This window comes from Episyrphus balteatus, chromosome 1 (assembly GCF_945859705.1).
Source record: "Episyrphus balteatus chromosome 1, idEpiBalt1.1, whole genome shotgun sequence".
Taxonomy (NCBI): domain Eukaryota; kingdom Metazoa; phylum Arthropoda; class Insecta; order Diptera; family Syrphidae; genus Episyrphus; species Episyrphus balteatus.
This window is the reverse complement of record NC_079134.1, coordinates 113,761-133,350: the sequence shown is the minus strand read 5'-3', so window position 1 is coordinate 133,350 and position 19,590 is coordinate 113,761. Positions and strand designations below refer to the sequence as shown.

The window sequence follows — 19,590 nt, the reverse complement described above, 5'->3', positions numbered from 1 at the left end:
TTGTACCTGGTTTGCAGTGTATGCCATATTTTTTTTTTGCTCTTAGTATTAGGAAAAGAATAACTGGTTTTCTTTTACATAAGTTACATAGCTACATTTATATAAAACTTAAAATAGCTGAACCAAGCTTTATGCATCTTATTATTTATCGAATTATTCATGTCTGAGAAGGTAGGTAGGCAGTTGGTGGTCAAAGTGTCACATATTTGTCAACTTTTTTTTGTCCAAGGTAAAAAAAAAAATACTGGGTCGTTCGTAAGTACTAACGAACTTATTAAAGGCCATTTTCTTTATTCCTTCTCATACATCAAATGAAAGGGAAGATTTAAAATAAAAGTTTAACCTTTTAAATGTGTTTAAAGATGCTTATTTTAAATATAAGTAATTAGGTAATATGGTCCAAAAGAAAACGTACGTATGCCCACTGAAAGCACTTCTTTTCAAAACTCAGATACCTACCTATAAAATCACATTATTTTTTTTTTAAATAAAAAAAAATTAATTTAATTTCTAAATGAAGTTAACTTCTGACTAGATATGGATGTATATAGCAAGTACTAACTTAACAAATTCACTTCGAAGCTGATAGTATTATTCAATAAAAATCAAAAGTTTGACTCCAACCTACTAGATATTAATACCTACCTCAATTTTATAAGAGATATTAGAAATTGAGATTTTCAATACACATTTCTTTTAAGTATGAATTTTGTATAACAATATAAGAAAAGCGAGTTTTTGGTTTATAGACAAGTGTTTGGCCGCACTGAAAAGTTGTACAAAATGCAATAAATTAATTTTAACCCTCTACTGCATACGAAGCCAAATATGGTTTTGTCAGTTTGGAAGCACTTTTCTCTTCTCTGTAACAAAAAAATGGTAAAGATTCAATACAATCCTCTTCTTTGTGTTTCTGAGAACCCATAGATATAGTTTTTTCTTGTATGCGACACAAAATATAGGTGTATTTTATGATCACAGGTGAGTCGATCAGTCGTGTGCATTGAAATCGAAAGTGTAGAATATATTCATACTTTAAGTGTTAATTACTGCTTTTCCTTGGAAAGTAAAGTGGAACTAAAAATTTATTTAGGATCGATTGTCTAATTGTGTATGCTATGAACCAATTTTTATTGAAAAAAAGTTATTGGCCTGGTCTTGGGAGGGCAAAAAGTAGGGAAGCCATATTTGGCTTCGTATGCATTCAGGGGTTGTAAATCTACACAATATGTAAAACTTTTTTGTTGGAAAATTTTGTTCCTTTACATTGTTATTTTGCTTGGAAGCTATGTTTTATTCAGAAATGGAGTCCCTTCGCTTTTAGAGACATTTTTCACATGTTAACCCCATTTCCGGCGGCATAACCACACAAATTTCAGGGAAAGGGGGGCTCACCTATAATATTTTTCAATAATTTTATTACTTCTTAGCTTTTGTAAGATCTGGGAGTGGGTGAAAATGCTGGAGCAAGACTTACTTCGACAGTGGAAAGAATGTGAACCAGAAAAAAATATATTTAACGGAAAAAACAAATTGCTTTTCTCGGTTCCATGGCTTAAAATGAGCCAAATTTGAATTAATTCTTAACTTTTTGTAATGCAATGTATTTATTTTACATTATTTTGTTTTTAAATGATAAATATTTATCTTTTGATATTTTTAATTGTATTCTTTACATAATCTGAATAAATAAAATTAGTAAAATTTCTTACCCCTTAATGCATACGAAGCCAAATTTGGCTTATAAACAAATTTTTTAAACAAATTAATTTAAAAAAAAATTTTTAATGAAAACCGTTTTGAAACAACCCAAAGAACCCATGTAAAGCATTTTTTAATTTTTTCGTCCACTAATATTAATTCATGCAGTAGAGGGTTAAATATATATTTTTTATTGTTTCAGAAAATTAAACAGTAACTTTTTGTGGCGACAAATCGAGCATTTACAAAATGCTTAAATTTATACGTGGAAAAGGACAACAGCCAACTGCCGAACGGCAGCGACTGCAAAAGGAATTATTTGCGTACAGAAAGGTAAACAAAAAAAAAAAAAAATAACGAGAATCTGCAATTTTGAGAATAATTTTGAAATAATAAGTTAAATAAATAAATATAAATCAAAGACTTAGTAAAGCTGTTTGTTAGGACTATCGAAAGAGTTCCTAAACGCAAATGTTATCCGATGGGAACCAAAATTGCGTTAGAGGCAGGTATACGTTGCTGAACAAAACAATGGAGCATAAAATCGTCTTAATTTTGCCAAACAAAATCCCCAACTATTTCTTACCGGTGGTCGTTCGAAGGCAAAGTCTTTTATTATTCAAATACAATTATTTGATTGTAATTTTAACTTAAAATGTAAAATTTTAATTTTACTGCCCTATAACCTATTCGAATTCACACTATACAAGAGACTATATTTATAATCATTTTAAACGGTAACTCCAGCTTTCAAAACGTAGTAGAAATGCAGTTGGTCTGTATTATGTTTTCCCATATCTTTAATCAATTTCTAAAATGCAAATAATTTATACAAAAAAAAAAATATTCAATCAGTAAGCAGATGTCATGTTGTGGACAATAAAGCATACTGAACATCACGCAACACTCATCGACATGCCTTTTAAAAAGAAATGAAAAAAAAAGGATCGGCACAATGTGTTTAGTTTACCTACACCTTAAAGACGTTAAGACCAAAACCATAAATGGCGATTTCTTTCTTCGGGAAACCATCGATTAGATTTATAATTGTTCTACACCACGCAAATGATTTTATTAATATATATTTTGAAGCGAACAAACTAAAGAATAGACAAATTACGCAATGGGAATCCAATGGTAGATATACCTTTGTTAATTATGACGAATGTATGACATCATTTTTGAAATTAGAGCGTGTTGAATAGAGCTAGCCAAACCAACATAATTTTATACTTTTAAAGGTGGTGTTTTCCATTTTTTTTTTTTTTTTTTTTTTCATAAAATTTAATAAATTTCATACAACTAAAAATCTAAAACCTACCTAAATAATGTATATTGGATGCGAATGTAAGTCATGTAATGACAGCAACGCTGATTTACCTAAGAAATAAGCTTAAGAAAACATTGATTTGCTGATTGTTAAAATAAGAAATGTTACATGGCACATAAAACTTGTCTTAATTTTTTGTTTTTTTTTTTCTTAAATTCAAAAAAAAAAAGTTTGTTTCGTCATAATTAATAATAAAGTAAATTTTGTTGTTAATAACAAAGTATTAGAGTTTCTATGAACACGTTATATTTAAATGTATTTACTTAAGCATTATTTTTGTTGTGGTGGTTCTGTTTTTTTAAACAAACTTTTGCCCAAGACCTTATCTTATCTTTTATTTCCGAAAGGTGTAGTATTCCGTCACTTTGCCACAAACGTTTTGTTTTGTGAAACGAAAACATGGAAAATGGCTTTGCACTTCAGATTAATATACATTTTAGATTCTGATTACTCCACAGATTGATGCTATTTGTAAACTTATCTCTTTTGATTATAATGAGATTCCTCTTTAAGACTAAGAAGAACATTCAAAAACTTTTGTTTCATATCAAAAATTGTATAGAATTTTTTTTATATCAGATAAATACAACTCATTGGTTATTAATTTCTTTGAAGCGAACATTTTTATCTTATCTTGAGCGTCTTTTTGCTTGTTCCGCAATCTTTCCAATGAATAAAAATGAGTATAAATGGTTATAGTTCATCTATACTGTGTCATAAACACCTGTACTTATGTGATTCACATCGATAACATCGCTGTCGTGGTATTTATAAAGTGATAATTTTTGTAGTCGGTACATTGAAACATTTTTTGGGTTATATTTATTTATAAAAAACCTCTACTTTGATAATGTTTATGTTGTGACCTATTAAAATATGGCTTAGATACTAGGTTGAAATATGAAATTAAATGGATTTATTTGATAAAAATGTTCTTTTGTCCATGAAACGTTTACATATTTACAATAAACCCATTTACTTGTGATTAATTTTATCCAGTTGTTAAATTACACCTGAAAGAAGAAGCAATTAAATACACACATTATGGACTTTTGCAACATAAGCAATCTAATCTTTTTTTTGTTTAAGACCTATAAAGATAAAAATAGAATGTTATGAAATCGTCTTTAACGACGGTAGATTTTTGAAATCTTGGGTTTGGTCATGAAGCTCACTGGCAAAATAATTGTTTCCTTTATTTTACGTAATTGAATTTAGAAGATTGGTGGAAATTTTTCGAAATTTTTTCTTTTTAAGAAAAACACCTAAGGGGTACAAATTATACTTATTATTTTTCAGCCAGAGCGAGTTTTAAGTACGATATAAATTGCAAATTGGTTCTTAATTTCTGATCTTTAGAGTAAAAAAAAATCACGGAAGTGCATTTTAAAAACGGATATTAGGGCAGAAGAAAAATAATTTTTTCAGTAAATTGGGATTAAAGGTAAATTGATGAGCGTTCCTAGAAGAACAAGTATTGCTTTGAAATATTTTCAAAGAATGCAAACACCTAACTATTACAATAGAGAAACGACTTATAAAAAAAACGAGGTATGAAAAATTACGATTATTTTTATTTATTTTGTTATTCCCTGAACTCCATCCATGAATTAAGTGATTTTGGGGTTTATTGTATTGAAGTAATAATTCTACTATGTTGAGGAGTTTAATGAAGTGAGTTATTAGAAAGGGATGCAAGAACGGTTAAAAGCTTACGAAAAATCTCCTAAAAAAATATTCATTAGGTATCTTCTATTAGTTATTAGATTTTTTAAATTGTTCGCATATAAAATACCTTCGTTTTATTAATTTCTGATTATGTATTTAATAGTTGGTAGTCAAATTAATTACAAATAATTTTTTTTAGACGGCACAACATGGATTTCCTCATAAGCCTTCGGCACTGGCGTTTGATGCAAAAAGTAAACTTATGGCTATTGGCACCCAAAATGGAGCTATTAAAGTTTTTGGACAGCCGGGAGTTGAATTTTACGGCCACCATACAATGCAATCGAACTCAGCAGCAGATTTAAATGTTCAACTTTTAGAATGGGTTCATGGAACTGGGAACTTACTTTCACTTACTGCGGCTAATCAGTTAATTTTATGGGAACCTGTTGGTTCAACACTAGTTGCGATCAAATCACTTTCCTTCGATGGCAAACTTAAAAAGGTTTCCTCTTTATGTTGTTCTTATACGAAAAATATTGTTTGGATTGGAACAGAAGGTGGCAATATATATCAATTGGATTTAAAAGATTTCAGCGTTAAAGAACCCGCAATTTACCATGACGTTGTTTTGGAGCAGGTACCACCGAGCTACAAATTAAATCCAGGCGCTATTGAGTGCATCAAGCAAATTCCAAATGCTTATAACCAATTGCTAGTAGCATATAACCGTGGTCTTTGTGTGGTCTGGGATACAGAAGCTTCCCTAGTAGTTCGATCATTTATTGCACCAGGTCACGGTCAAAGTGTTGGTTTGCACATAAATGCAGAAGGAACCGAGTTCGCTTGGTACCATGCAGATGGGTCATTCGCATCTTGGCAACTCAATGGTTCCGATCCTCCAAAAAATTTAAACTATGTGCCTTACGGACCAGATCCATGTAAAAGCATAAACCGGTTATACAGAGGGAAAAGAGGGTAAGAAAAATATATGGGCTTTTATTTGTTTTTATAATTAATATTTTAAATTATCTTTCTATTTAAAGATCTGATGAAGTTGTTGTGTTCTCTGGAGGCATGCCTCGCTCTGCGTATGGCGATCATAATTGTGTTTCGATACATGTAAATAACGAGAATAAAATATGTCTTGATTTTACTTCAAAAGTTATTGACTTTTTCGTAACCTATGAAAGTAATTCTGATGCAGTTAAAGTTCTTGTGGTTCTTTTAGAGGAAGAACTTTGTGCATATGACTTAACGGATCCCAAGGTTCCCGTAATTAAAGCCCCTTATTTGCATTCTGTACATGCTTCTGCTGTAACTTGCAACCAATTGGTTTCGCAAGTATCTAAGGAGGTGTTCGAAAAAATTTGCAACGCAGGGCAAGAACAGGACGCAGGATGCAGTGATATGGAATGGCCAATAACCGGAGGAGTGACATTAGATATGGATGATGAAGAAAATGAAGAAAACAAAGAATATGAAATAATGCTTACTGGGCATGAGGATGGTTCTGTCAAATTTTGGAATTGTACAGAAGTAGTTATGACCCCCATATATCACCTGAAAACTTCAATTTTATTTGGGTAAATTAAAATATGAGTTGAATAGCGTCTAGTTAATTCGATTTCATTTTTTTCAGCCATGAAAATCAGGACGACCCACACGGTGAATCAACGGAATCATTAGACGATTCAGAACCGCCATTCCGCAAAGCCGGTCTTTTCGATCCATATTCCGACGATCCTCGATTAGCTGTTAAAAAACTATCACTCTGTCCTAAGACGGGTAGAATAATAATTGGAGGAACTGCTGGTCAAATTATAATTGCAAATTTTGAGGGCGAATCCGCAGAGAAAGGTCCACTTAAATTATCGACTATGAACCTAGTCAGCGATCGTGATGGATTTGTGTGGAAAGGACATGATCAATTAAACGTGCGACCCAATTTAATGGCTGAAAATGCAGATCCCGTTGGTGATCCTGGAGTTCAAATAACTGGCATTCTGCAAGTTTTACCCCCAGCTAGCATTACATGTTTAGCCTTGCAAACAGACTGGAACTTAGTTTCTGGTGGAACTGCACATGGTTTAGTTTTATTTGACTTTAAAAACTTTTTACCAGTGTTTCATCGATGCACCCTAAATCCAAATGGTACTTTTAGTCCTTAACTTTAAGGCATCAAATTAGCTTAAAATGATTTTTGTTTTAGATCTTACCGGTGCAGGGGAACAACTTTCTAGGCGCAAGTCGTTTAAGAAATCATTAAGAGAATCGTTTAGAAAACTAAGAAAAGGACGTTCCACAAGAAATAATCCAACTCAGCCAGCAACAACGGTAGTGTTTTTAGCAGCAAACGAAAATAAAACACTTCTCATTTGATTTTGTTTATATAGCTTGATGCCCGTCCAGTAGAAAGACAAGTAGAAGCGCGTTCATCAGACGATGGGATGGGTTCTATGGTTCGTTGCTTAGTTTTTGCAAAAACATACATTACGAATGGTATTAAATATAACATGAATGCAAATGCTTCATTAAATTGAGTGTCTTTAAATTTACAGTCCATACAACAGCCGCCACACTTTGGTCTGCCACCAACTCCAGCTGTGTTTCTGTGTTTCTTTTGCATTTGCCGCCCCCACAAGAAAATAATAGTGACCAATCTTCCACTCCACGCCGTGTTTCTGCACAATTGGCTAAGGAGATTCAAATGAAACACCGGGCTCCTGTTGTTGGAATCGTGGTGTTTGATCATACAGGTGTTCCATTGGAGCTAAATGGACCCAAAACACCTCCACACCGAGTTTTAATTGCATCAGAGGAGCAGTTTAAAGTGTTTTCTCTTCCCCAACTGAAACCGATTACAAAATATAAACTTACAGCACATGAAGGAGCACGTGTGAGACGATTGGCATTCGCTTCTTTTACGTGTAGAGTGCCTTTGGATTATTTGCAAGGAAGCCCAACGAAGTCTACTAAATCTGAAAGTGGCGCTGAACGTGAAAATGTCGATGTAACTGGTGGTGAAAACGGTCCCGAAACTCGAGATTACCACGAAGTAGGCCTTTTATGCCTAACGAATTTGGGTGACATTCTTGTACTATCTATACCAGAATTAAAACGACAGTTAAATGCTGCTGCTGTAAGACGAGAAGACATAAAGTAAACTTTGGGTGAATAACGTAGGTAGAAGATTTTTATTTACGAATTTTCTTTCAGCGGAATTTCCTCTTTGTGCTTTACAAATTTCGGAGAAGCTCTCTATATGATGTCGTCTTCAGAGATGCAACGGATAAGTCTCGCTACAGCAAAAGTGGTAACCCCCAACGGACGAATAAATGTTGAACACTTAGATGGAAGAGATGTGGATGAAAATAGTGTTAACGAACAAGACACTTTAGAAGCAGACTCAACAGAGAGTATAAATAAACCCATTAATAAGGAACACATAAGCTTGGATTCAAATGGGCTGACAAACGGAATGGAAGGCTCTCCAAATCGTGGTAATGAGACCATTTCAAGTTCAATGGGTGACATTACTGTTGACTCTGTGCGAGATCATCTAAACGCTACTACTACTACTCTTTGTTCTACTACAACTGAAGAAACAGTTGGTAAGTCAAATCTTTTACTATATCCTTTGTGTTTATTGTTATTTCATTTTTACATGCTATTTTGATGTGTGTCGGTTTTGGTTGTGTTGTGTTCAATTAAGGTCAATTTTGCTTTGGTAACGTCATAGCTTTTAAACATAAAGCTTTTGTATTTCAAAAATATTCGACAAACATAATGTAATACGTACTGTTTTGTAAGCTACATTGGAATACGTTTTATTTTTTTTTATTGAGTATTGAGAGAATTGCACTTTCTTTTTATAGGAAAGGAAACACGAATGAAGTAGATCCCGCAGAAAGGTAAAAATATTATTATTTAAGTTAAACATTGTCATTGTTTTGTGGAAAATATATAATGGAGTTTTCATAAAGTTTAATACTTAGTTCTAAGGACGGTTTTATTAAATATAAAAAACAGCGTTAATAGTCACTATATCTTTCGGGCTGCTGCTTCGTTTTTCAAGAATAAAATATTATAAGTGGTGTCACAAAAGAAAGGCCAATCTACATTGCATTATAATATCATATTCTATAAAAACTCGAAAAAAAAACCTAATAATAATTTTTTTTTGGTATTCCACTTCGTTCCTAAAATGAAGAAAAAACATATTTGCCTTAACAATAAACGAATAACAAATTAATTTAGCGGGGACTTTAAATCAAAGTCGATGTTGTTGACAACTGCCAACAAACCTTGTAACAGCAACTGAACATTATTTTTTCAGGTACGAAAAAGTCGCAAATAAAAAGGAGTTTTTTCAACTTATTAAAATATTGGAAGTATAGTATTGCACATCTTTGTTTGGCGTTTTCTTTTATTTTGAATCTATATACAAAACATAACTACTTTAAGATAATTAAAATTTTTTGCTGCTCGAAAAGACTCACTTTCTTTTTTTTTTTGCTAAACTTTTATATTTCTTATAAATTAAGTTATTATTTTAAAGTTTCAAGCGATACTGTTTCCGACAAGATCAACCGCTTGTTTTGAAATAACAATTTAATATTTCCGAATAATTTTATACCATGATTTCCTTCAAATAAATATAGACCAGCAGATTTTGGGTTTAAAATTGTATGTATGAGATGTGCAGTTCTTGCAGGCCATAGTGGGACCTCTGCAGATTATCAAATTATTATGACACTAACAAAATGAAGCCATCTTATGGTAAGAAGGAACGAATAGTTAAAAGTGTTTAAGAAAAATCTACCTTGGTACCAGCCATTTTTTAATTACTTAAGAAATAAAAAATTAATCGTTATTGTAAGACATCTCATACTATAAAGAACATTCCAAAAATACCAGTAGTTTTTTGCTATTACTCACACCCAAAATCTGCTGCGACTTTCGGTCTAATATTGTTTTTTCAAATTCACTACTTAATTTATCTTTTTTACAATTTAACAATATTACTGCATATCAACTATTTTTTATTTATCTTAGGTCGCCTTTCAGTTTTAAGCTCGCAAACGAGTCAAACCGTTACAAACGTTAACATGAAGGACATAACAGACTTTAATATACCAAACTTAATGGATTTAGCACCTCTAAGGTAAATATTTACTTAATCAATTTCCTCTAACATAATACTAATTGAACCCATTTTTAGCAATACTACAGAAACAACCACTAGTTCCGTCGTAATCAAATCCGTCATAACCAGCATCTCACATGAGAAGACAAATGGCGAATCCGATACAATGACCGCCACTAAAACTACAACTCGAGAAGAGAGTCAGTTTTAAATAATTTTATTTCATTTAGGTAATTTAAAATATCATTTTACGCATTTTTGACCATTTTACACATCATATCTTACGTGTAGCTTTTTTTTTCTAAATATATATATTTTTTATTACAATATCACTAAGAAAATATTCTTTAAACACGTTTATGATATTTTTATATGAATATTAAAAGCTAACAAACTATATTGGCGAAAATATTAAATTTACTGATAGAATCGAAGTATTAAAAAGAATAACGAGCAAACATTTAAACGAAAAGAAATTTAAGCTGACCCAATGAAGGGCTAGGGGCATATATTTTCACTAACGAATATGTATTTATTTGAAAGTTCAAAAACATTAAGATTTCAAAGTACAACAAAGCATTTTATTAAAACAAAACGCAAATATATACGAAATGGGATTTTATAACTTTTATACATACAAAATTTGTGGAAATAAGTCATTTCGTCATATTAAAAATAGTTGATTTATACCAGAATTTGTTTGAGATTAACATTAAAGTATTGTTTAAAAATTGACAAACACAAATACGTATATTTTTTCCACTTTGTATTTTAATACGAATATTTCATATTTTCTTTACTTTAAAATAAAAATGTTATACAAATTTGAAATAAAAAAAATACAAAATATTTTTGTAGATCCGTACTCAGTTGTTTCTTTTTCATAACAAAAATATTTACAGCATTTTTAGTTGCTAAATGAATTACATGGTAAGCTACTTCTTTTTATAAATTTTGATTCATACAGTTATAAGTTTGCAGTATCTGAAGGGGCCTACAATTGTCGGTGAGTAAGAGTAAGAAGCGCTAGGATTGGATACACTCTGTTAATTCATTAACGTCAAAAGATTTAATGCATTAAGAATTTTCTGGATTATCTTATGTTTGATTTTTGCAGGGTTGTTTGATATAGGGTTCTTAAATGTGCCCTTAAATATGAAAGTGGACCAAGTCAATCCTAAAAAAAACGATCAAATCTAGCATACAATTAATTATTATTTAAGGGGGAAAGCAAAATAGCAGTAAATAAATTTTTTGATTTAGTTATAAGAACATTTTTAAGTAAGTTTTTCTTTAAACAATGCATAAAGTGACTTAGTCCACTTTCATAATCATGGGCACAAATATCAATTCAAAATTTGAAAAAAAAAAGATTTTTGAAAATTTTGTTGCAAATATAAATTTGCATTGCATGGAAATACGAAATTTAAAAATTGATTATTGAAACAAACTTTGACCAGCACCAAAAATTTTTTTTTCTCTGAGAATTGTTGATAATCAAAGGATTAAGGAGACAAACTTGAAGAGACGAATAACGATAGCATACTTGCAGTGGCGTTAATTTGGAGGGGGCTGGAAAATGTTTAAAAAAAATTTTAGGGGGTAAATATACGAAAAATTTGTCTCTCTTTTTTATTCATGTTTGATGGAGAGCTAAGTGCTGAGGTACTGAAAGTGGTATAGTAGCATTTTACTGCTCTCGACAGCTTCGTACTACTGTCTCCTCCTTTCACATTCAAAGTCGTGTTTCATCAAAGTTCTTGTGTCCCAAACATTTTACACAAACAGCAAGGAGTTGAGTCATACTTCTTAAATTCAAAACAGTTTACAAATTTATTTCTATCACGTCTAGTTTTTGAGCTATACTCATCATTATTTTCGATATAAACGCCCATGTTCCGCGATTCGACCGAAAGTGAATTGAAATCACTTTCCAATTTCACGTGAAATGAAATGTCATATTCTTGATTTCGATCGATTTCGAAAACTTCGAAATTGCTCCGAACTTTGGGATGATCCATTTTTATTTTGTTTCTAAGGCCGTGTGTGAATTGCGTTAAATAGTTAACACCGTGTAAAATTTTTGACACTATTGAGGTGAATAAAAAATGTTCAGCTGTTAAAAATTTATTGGGCTCTGGGACTTGGTTAAATTTGAGTTAAATTTTTTTTGCAGATGGTTTTGTTTTTTTTTTTTTATTAAAAAGGAGTTTCATGGCTGAAATTTTTTTGTTCACCTCAATGTGTCAAAAATTCACACACGGCCTGAAGTGAAATTATTGCTGCTTTGAACATTGATGCAATTTCATTGGCAATTTTAATGAAAAAAAGCTGAGTTTAAAAGAAAAACTAAGAAGACACATTTTTCGAGACAAATCAAATAAAAAATATGTAAGTGAAATGCAGAACATGGGAGATAGATATTATTTCAAATTTTAAAAGAAAAATGAATTAGGTAAAGCGAATGAGGTTGCACACTGGGTGAATTCTCTCCTGGAGAATTGCGCACTGCAAACACAGGCAGTGATGAATTATAATATTTCATGTCTTAAGTGTTTTGTGTATTTTGTATTAAATTAACAAAATATAAACATTACAAAATAGTAAATATATGTATAAGTTTTGAGAAGTTAAAGTTACTCTAATGTTAAAGCTTTTTATTCAAGAAAATTAAGAAAATTTAAAATTTGATATTTTCAAGAAATTAAAAAAAAATAAAATCTGTTTTTATAATTAATTAAATACCGTTTTAAATGATCTTTCACAAAAAACCAAGTATGCATGCTTACTTCTTGTATAAAAAGGAATTTTTAGAAAATTTTTTTCGAAAATCGTTAGAGTCGTTTTTTAAAAAAAATATTTTTTATATATCAAAAATTTCTAACATTTTCCAAAAAAAAAGTTGGTATGCCATTTTGAAGAAATAATTTACTTACGCATAAAAACGAAATTTCAAAATTTTTCATAAACCCGTTTTCAAAAAATTGATTTTTCAAAAAAAAATTTTGAAATATTTTTTAAAAATCCAAAAATGAGTTTTTTGATAACTTTCTAAAATTTTAATATCACCTTCACCTGAACGCTCTGTATAAAAATTTTCGTTGAAATCGGGGTGGTCTTGAACGAGATATTCATAAATCAAAAAAACCGTTAACGGTTAATAACGGTAAAAAAAAATATTTTTTTTTTTATTTCGAAAGTTGGCTCTTAGTGTAATACTACACTTAAAAATTTTAATCAAAATCGTTAGAGCCGTTTTTGAAAAAAAATTAATTTTTCTATTTCCGTTATATGACAGGTACCGTTAGTTTTGGTCCTAAAAAAATTTGAATTTGTCCTCTAGGGAATCACCCAAAACTGTTAACTACCAAGTTTGAAAAAAATCACTCGAATAGTTTAGGCTGTAGCTCGAGGTACATACAGTCAGACAGAGAGACGGACAAACAGACAGACGGACAGACAGACAGAATTGCCGGACCCACTTTTTTGGCATTCTCCATCATCGTAATGTCATGTAAAATTGTTATCTCGAGTTCGATTTTTTTTTACGAATCCTAAACTTGCCCTATAGTACCTATATCGCAAGTAAAAAATGATCTGAAGAATTCTGAAATTGGACTAAAATCCGAAAAAAAAATAACCCAACCCTTAACGTCAGCTACAGCTCTTACTCAAACAAACACAAACAGCCGTTTCAGAATTTGGAGGAGGCTCGAGCATCTGTGCTGCCTCTAAATCTCTAAGATTTCTTTCCATTGCGCTTCGAAATGAACATTCTATATGTAATTATTATCAAATTCATAAAAAATTAGCTTCATTTCGATTCACATTGTTTCTTAACCATTTATCTCCCTGTAAGGATTACAGAAGGTACATATGCACTTACATTCTTTCTTATATTGTTTTGGTATTCTCTAAAACAGGAGGTATAGTGCTAATTATAGCTGCTTTCCTTTGCAGGTGGTAGACTACTCCTGAGTAGAAATCTAGTACTACCAACTACACATATTCCTATCTACTCTAGCAGGTATCATGTTGTGTTGACGCTGCTTTTATTAGTTTCTATTGAAAATTCCTATTAAAGTACTAGTAATACTTGTGGGAAGGATGAAATTTTGTACTATGAAATTCCCGACCTAATTTGAATTACTTTATCTTTAGCCCTATTCCATTGGGAGATGGCAAATTACTACTAGTAGTTTACTAGCGATTTTCAATGGAACGCACTTTCAACGAATTCAATACAAATCGTATCTACTCGGGAAGAAGAGCATGAGTAGATGATAGTACTAGATTAACCAAAACATCTTCTATTAGTAAACTACCACCTCCAATGGAACAGGGCTTTGCTTACACTTAAAAATGGCAGTACCTATGTAATTAAGTAATTAACTGGCAAGGCAATGCGGTGACATTGTTACTTCACGGAACACGTTCATCGAAACAAGTATTCTGTTTGGAACTTCAATCTTATAGTTGGAAACTGGAAGATCATCACGCCGCTGGAAAGTAACTTTGGTGTTGGTTGTTGATCTTGTTGATTATTTTCTTCATTTGCTTTTGATATTTTTTTTTTGTATTTTCAGTTCCAGTTGAGTATTTTTGTTAAAGCGATCATGTTTGAGAATTGAGATCTAAATTTTAATTTGTGTACGTTTGTATCGCGTAGCATATTGTGCTTTCTTCTTTTTAATTACATTTTTTACTCTTGATTGCTCAATTGAGTGCACCTTTTAAAATATGGTAACTACAAAACAAAAAATGAAATGGATGTTCCAATAGCTTGTAAAATGTATTTTTCTATATTAAATGTGTATACTTGTATACTGAAGAAATGATTTCATTGTTACTGCCAATTTAAAAGAGAAATGCATAAAATCAACAAGTAAATATATCCAACATCTCTGCACGGCTGATTTTGTATTCCAATCTTCCTACGCAAATGTCTTATTAAATAAAAATGTTCTCAATGGAAACCTTATTTAGGTGCCTACATTATTATGTGCAAAAAACATTAAGTAAAGTTTTTATTGACTTTATTTTGTACAATAACAATGTTTTCTATGAAAATATCTCATTATTTGAATCCATATACCTTATTTTTGTTTGGATAACTGGGTACAAGATCACTTAGGAAATGAAAAATGTGAAATCTATGTAGTATAATTTGCATCAATCAGATCCATGAGTTTATTCATAAATTCAATTTGACGTTGCGCTAGTTTACCTATCGATTTTTAATAGAAAGTTTTAGTGAGAATTAAATGTACATATATTAACACATTTTTTACATTATCCAATTACAAACTAATGTGTCGAATTAATGTTTCTAGAGAAATGTTTACCAAAGATAAAACAGCATTTTTTGAACATTATAAGCTTTAAATGTAATATTATTATTTTAAAGGATAACCTACTTCAAATCTAATTAGACAGATACATTCAAGAAAAATACTTGAATTTGTAGATATGCATCCTTGGCCCTCTAAGAAACACGCAAAGAACTAGATTAACAAAAAGCTAACGTTCATTTGCGGTTTTCATTCAAATTCCTCTGTCAGATATTGTACAAAGCCTTTCAAAATCCATCAGCAAAAAATCATCTTATTCAAATTAGATTCTACACGCTTTTTTATTAAGACAAGAGAAAAAACAGACTCAAATTTCCTTTAAGCTATCAGGAATTATCTTTTTCGGGATTGGCATCAGAACTTTTCCAACCGCCCAGCTCTTAACTCATACAGATACGTCCTTTACGGACGTATTTATAAGGAAATGTAGTTTTTTCTTAACTGTACTGAGAGAACCTACTATTTTTACAGGTTTAAAATGATAATTTTTTTAATAAAAAGGTTATTGATAATATAATATTAAAATAAATTTTACATCCGTATTTCTGATTTGGGTTTAAAATATTGGATATAAGTACCTAGTGAATAAAATGGACCTGGATTTATTTTTTTGATTTAAGTTTCTTTACATACAGATTTATTTCTAATCTATATGGCACAAACTATTTGGCCGCAAGAGTTTGTTGTTGTTTATTTTTGACAACAATGTTTTTAACCGACTTAAAAAGGAGTAGGTTCTCAATTTGTCTGTATTTTTTTTAATTAGGTACACTTATTTTCTATAAATGTGAAAGTGAAATTATAAAGAAGTTGACTTGTTATGTCTTTATGCTTATTAAATAATTCCTCAATATGTGATGTTTAGAGCATGACGGTTGAATTTCGTAATGAAATTTGTTTCACTGAATGTGAGTAGGTACCCAATACTTTTTTTTTACAGAAGACATTTAATTCAGGAACTTATTGAATTGAACTATAGTTTTCAAAGCTAAAGGTGGAACAAAATCAGCACAATATCAATTAAACTTACATTTTCCGCTTTATGCTTGGCATAATAACATAATTTTTACACATTATTTATTTAGCTTTGCTTAGTTTAACGCCGAAACTAAAAATCATTCAAAAAATCTATTAAAATAAGAGATGCAAAAGAAAAGTTAAATGTTCATAAATATTCCTGTTAAATTACGTCGATAAGATGTCTGGACCTAACAACCACTCTTACAAATTAAATGGAAATTTCATAAACGAAAATTGCATTGTTACATCGTCTGGAAACAAGAGCCAGCAGAATCCGCATTTAAAGGCACACCAACAAGGCCAAAAGCAAGTGGCAAAACAGCAAAGCAGCACAACAAATTCTCAGCCCATAAATCAGCAGACGGCAACAAACGGCCATACGCAAATTCAAACTTTGGCTACAGTACATCATTCAAGTGCTGCAGTACCGCAACTAACTAGTAATCAGCACATTCATCAACAACAACAAAGATTGTCGAAGGGCGGCGTCGGCAACGAACCGGCACACACAATTCCTCCGCGCTATCAGCCGCCTCCACAACCTTCGAGTGGCATTTTGAAACACCTTTCGGGTGGAAAATCTACCTATTATCCAACTACATCATTGGATCTAAATTCTCATTTTAACATAAAGTATCCGCCAGACATTCCAAAACTATCATCGGTTTATGTACCAGATTCAATTAAAGCACAAGGCAATCCATCTCGATTTATTCAACAGCGCCCTATTCCCCAACACCGAGGTCAGTTATTGATTTCCACATCACAGGATCAGGATAATATTTTGCGTCTTCAGCAACAGCAACAAGAAATGCTTAAATTTGTCAGAAAATCGGACCAGGATTCAAATACACAAGGGGTAACGCCAACTGGTATTCCATCTACGGTCAGACTAAGTTCAGAACCGAGCCGACAGCTGCAGGTATGTTGTAAGTTTCCCAATTGATATTGATAATAATCTAGTGCTTTTTTTTGTATTTAAGCCTTTAATAACAGAACTTCGTGCATTGAAAGAAGCCAACCAAAGATTGGTGGATGATAATCAAGAACTAAGAGACCTTTGTTGTTTTTTAGATGATGATCGACAAAAAGGTAGAAAGCTAGCAAGGGAATGGCAACGTTTCGGAAGATACACAGCTAGTGTTATGAGGCAAGAAGTCTCAGCGTATCAGGTAAAACGATGAAAAAAAAAATTGAAATGAACCAATTTCAAGTGTATTACATTTATCTACTGCAATAAAACGAAATAGAGATTGGCTAATTTTTTTTATATGTTTATATAGACAAAACTTCGACAGCTTGATGACAAACAACAAGAACTTATTACAGACAATCTTGAGCTTAAAGAGTTATGTCTTTATTTGGACGAAGAGCGAGCGCACATTGCTACAAATTCAATTTGTGCCAATTGTAGCACTCCAGTACGTGGGACCTTACGTGATGATGGCGATGGCAGTAGTTCCAGTACAAATGCAGAAGAAACAATATCAGCTTTACGCAGCTATGAACGTCAATATCCTGTATGTACAAATCATTGATATAATTTAACCTTTACCATGCATGTCATTAAAAAACGAGTCTGTTTCTTAAAATTAAAGCTATTGTAGTCATTTTCTCAAAAAGACAGACGTTTAGTAGTATGTGCGATTTAGAAACACTAAAGTTCTAAACAAAAATATACTCCTACCTTCGGTATATGTATATAACACAATTTATGACCATGCAAACACAAAAAGTCCTAAGGTCCTGGTTATTTGATTAATTAAGATCAAGGACCAGATTATATTTATATATGTACAAAGAAAAAAAAAAACAATTGTTCATTTTTTTAAAATTTCGATTTTCATGTTATATCAAGTAAATTGTTCGGACATACAAAAAAGTTTGTTCGAAACGAGTTGTTAAAATTACATTTTAAAGGGTTTATGTTACGCGAATTTAAATTTTCTTTATTTTTATCCCTATATAATACTATTTTAATTATTGTATTTCGTTATATTTATGAATAGGATGTTCACCTAAGCTCTACACTGAACGATCAGACTCTTCAATACGTCCGGTCTTTGGAAAGGCGAATTCAACAGCTAGAAGAAGAACGTATGTCTGGTTCAGAGAATGTTTCGCAGCGCACACCTGAACCTATCCCTGGAAGACCTGAAGCTGTTATTCGAGCCTTACAAGTTCTGGAAGTACGAGAACAGTTGGAGCGAGACCGTTTTGGTAATTTAACTGGAATGCCAATAGAACACATGGACGATGGAGAGAAAGCTATTGTAAGAGAAATGTGCAACGTTGTATGGAGAAAATTAGAGAGCAGCACAAATGACCCGTCAATGGAAGAATAGTTGCATGTTCTAACATTTAATGCATAGCTTAATAAATTATAAGTTTTAATATTACATATATACAAAACATATTTATTTATTTTATCATTCCTTTACCATAAAACGTTTATATTTGTTTATTAAAAGAATAAGTTTTCTGTAAAATATTTAATAATAAATAAAAAAACAAAAATATTATGTTCGGCAAAATAAGAGAACTCTCTTATACAAGGTGTCCCAAAAGTAATGGATCAAACGAAATATGCTGATAGGGGAACTTAAGGGCTCTCAGAATTTGGTAACTTGTTCATCCCAAATCCTTACGGTTTTTGATTTGATGCAATTCTTGTGAAATTTCGAAAAATCCCTACTTTGCAACAGTATTTTGCTTCCTGCGCCCATTATTGATTTTTGTTTTTTAAAATTCTTTTACAAAAACATTGGCAAATAATTAGGAACAATTAATTAATCAAAATGTTTTTTCGCTGCAAATTAACTAACAGTTTCAGGTTTTATAAAAAATCAATTTCTAACTTTTATTTGAGAGAAACACCGCAAAAAAAATGTGTACGGTGTGAGAATGGTTTATTATTTTAAAAAGTTGCCCTGTTATTCTAGTTTTCAGAAATGTATAAAAGTTCCCAAAGCTGCAGTTATATCGCATAATATTACAATTTGAATTCAACAAAACAGTGTTTTCAGAGCAAAAATACAAACAAAAATAGAGGCTTTTTTTCAAAGAAAAATAAACAAATAACAGTTCGAGAAAATGTGTTTATTTTTGGTTGTTTTTTGTTCTGAAAAACCCTGTTTTGTTGAATTCAAATTGTAATATTATGCGATTTTATACATTTTTGAAAACTAGAATAACAGGGCAACTTTTTGAAATAATAAACCATTTTCACACCGTACAAATTTTTTTTGCGGTGTTGCTCTCAAATAAAAGTTAGAAATTGATTTTTTATAAAACTTGAAACTGTTAGTTAATTTGCAGCGAAATGGCGTATGGAATAAAAAATATTTTGATTAATTAATTGTTCCTAATTA

The 19,590-nt window shown here is 31.3% G+C and overlaps 3 protein-coding genes across 7 annotated transcripts in view; all 3 read left to right on the top strand.

The window, feature by feature from the left end:
- LOC129907308 (conserved oligomeric Golgi complex subunit 3) overlaps positions 1-2,010 on the top strand; it is a 30,388-nt gene extending 28,378 nt beyond the window's left edge. Inside the window, exon 10 of the mRNA XM_055983428.1 lies at positions 1,904-2,010. Within this exon, the coding sequence (XP_055839403.1) occupies positions 1,904-1,918 (15 nt within the window). The 3' untranslated portion in view covers positions 1,919-2,010. The remainder of the gene's footprint in view (positions 1-1,903) is intronic.
- Positions 1,924-10,713, top strand: LOC129907306 (lethal(2) giant larvae protein). Of its 3 annotated transcripts, XM_055983425.1 has the most exons (11): positions 1,924-2,034; positions 4,899-5,677; positions 5,746-6,285; positions 6,342-6,853; positions 6,912-7,036; positions 7,096-7,201; positions 7,261-7,861; positions 7,919-8,313; positions 9,758-9,866; positions 9,924-10,078; positions 10,276-10,713. In XM_055983425.1, exons 1-10 carry the CDS (start codon positions 1,951-1,953, stop codon positions 10,057-10,059), a joined length of 3,387 nt encoding a protein of 1,128 aa, XP_055839400.1. In that variant the 5' UTR covers positions 1,924-1,950; the 3' UTR covers positions 10,060-10,078; positions 10,276-10,713. The 3 variants fall into 3 exon arrangements, with proteins under 3 accessions (XP_055839400.1, XP_055839399.1, XP_055839401.1); XM_055983424.1 differs by having other exon boundaries at positions 9,924-10,713; XM_055983426.1 differs by lacking the exons at positions 9,924-10,078; positions 10,276-10,713 and adding an exon at positions 8,578-8,613.
- Positions 10,714-14,424: 3,711 nt separating this feature from the next.
- Positions 14,425-18,996, top strand: LOC129914229 (coiled-coil domain-containing protein 85C). Of its 3 annotated transcripts, none has more exons than XM_055993374.1 (5): positions 14,425-14,591; positions 16,285-17,141; positions 17,203-17,391; positions 17,503-17,739; positions 18,229-18,996. In XM_055993374.1, exons 2-5 carry the CDS (start codon positions 16,398-16,400, stop codon positions 18,562-18,564), a joined length of 1,506 nt encoding a protein of 501 aa, XP_055849349.1. In that variant the 5' UTR covers positions 14,425-14,591; positions 16,285-16,397; the 3' UTR covers positions 18,565-18,996. The 3 variants fall into 3 exon arrangements, with proteins under 3 accessions (XP_055849349.1, XP_055849358.1, XP_055849368.1); XM_055993383.1 differs by lacking the exon at positions 14,425-14,591 and adding an exon at positions 14,613-14,733; XM_055993393.1 differs by lacking the exon at positions 14,425-14,591 and adding an exon at positions 14,631-14,733 and having other exon boundaries at positions 16,295-17,141.
- The last annotated feature ends 594 nt before the right edge of the window (positions 18,997-19,590 follow it).

Coding starts and splice junctions, on each gene's coding strand:
- LOC129914229 (XM_055993374.1), top strand. CDS start 16,398: ATGTCTGGACCTAACAACCACTCTTACAAATTAAATGGAAATTTCATA. Junction 17,392..17,502: donor AAGAAGTCTCAGCGTATCAG/GTAAAACGATGA, acceptor ATGTTTATATAG/ACAAAACTTCGACAGCTTGA. Junction 17,740..18,228: donor GCTATGAACGTCAATATCCT/GTATGTACAAAT, acceptor ATTTATGAATAG/GATGTTCACCTAAGCTCTAC.
- LOC129907306 (XM_055983425.1), top strand. CDS start 1,951: ATGCTTAAATTTATACGTGGAAAAGGACAACAGCCAACTGCCGAACGG. Junction 2,035..4,898: donor AATTATTTGCGTACAGAAAG/GTAAACAAAAAA, acceptor AATTTTTTTTAG/ACGGCACAACATGGATTTCC. Junction 7,202..7,260: donor AAAAACATACATTACGAATG/GTATTAAATATA, acceptor TTAAATTTACAG/TCCATACAACAGCCGCCACA.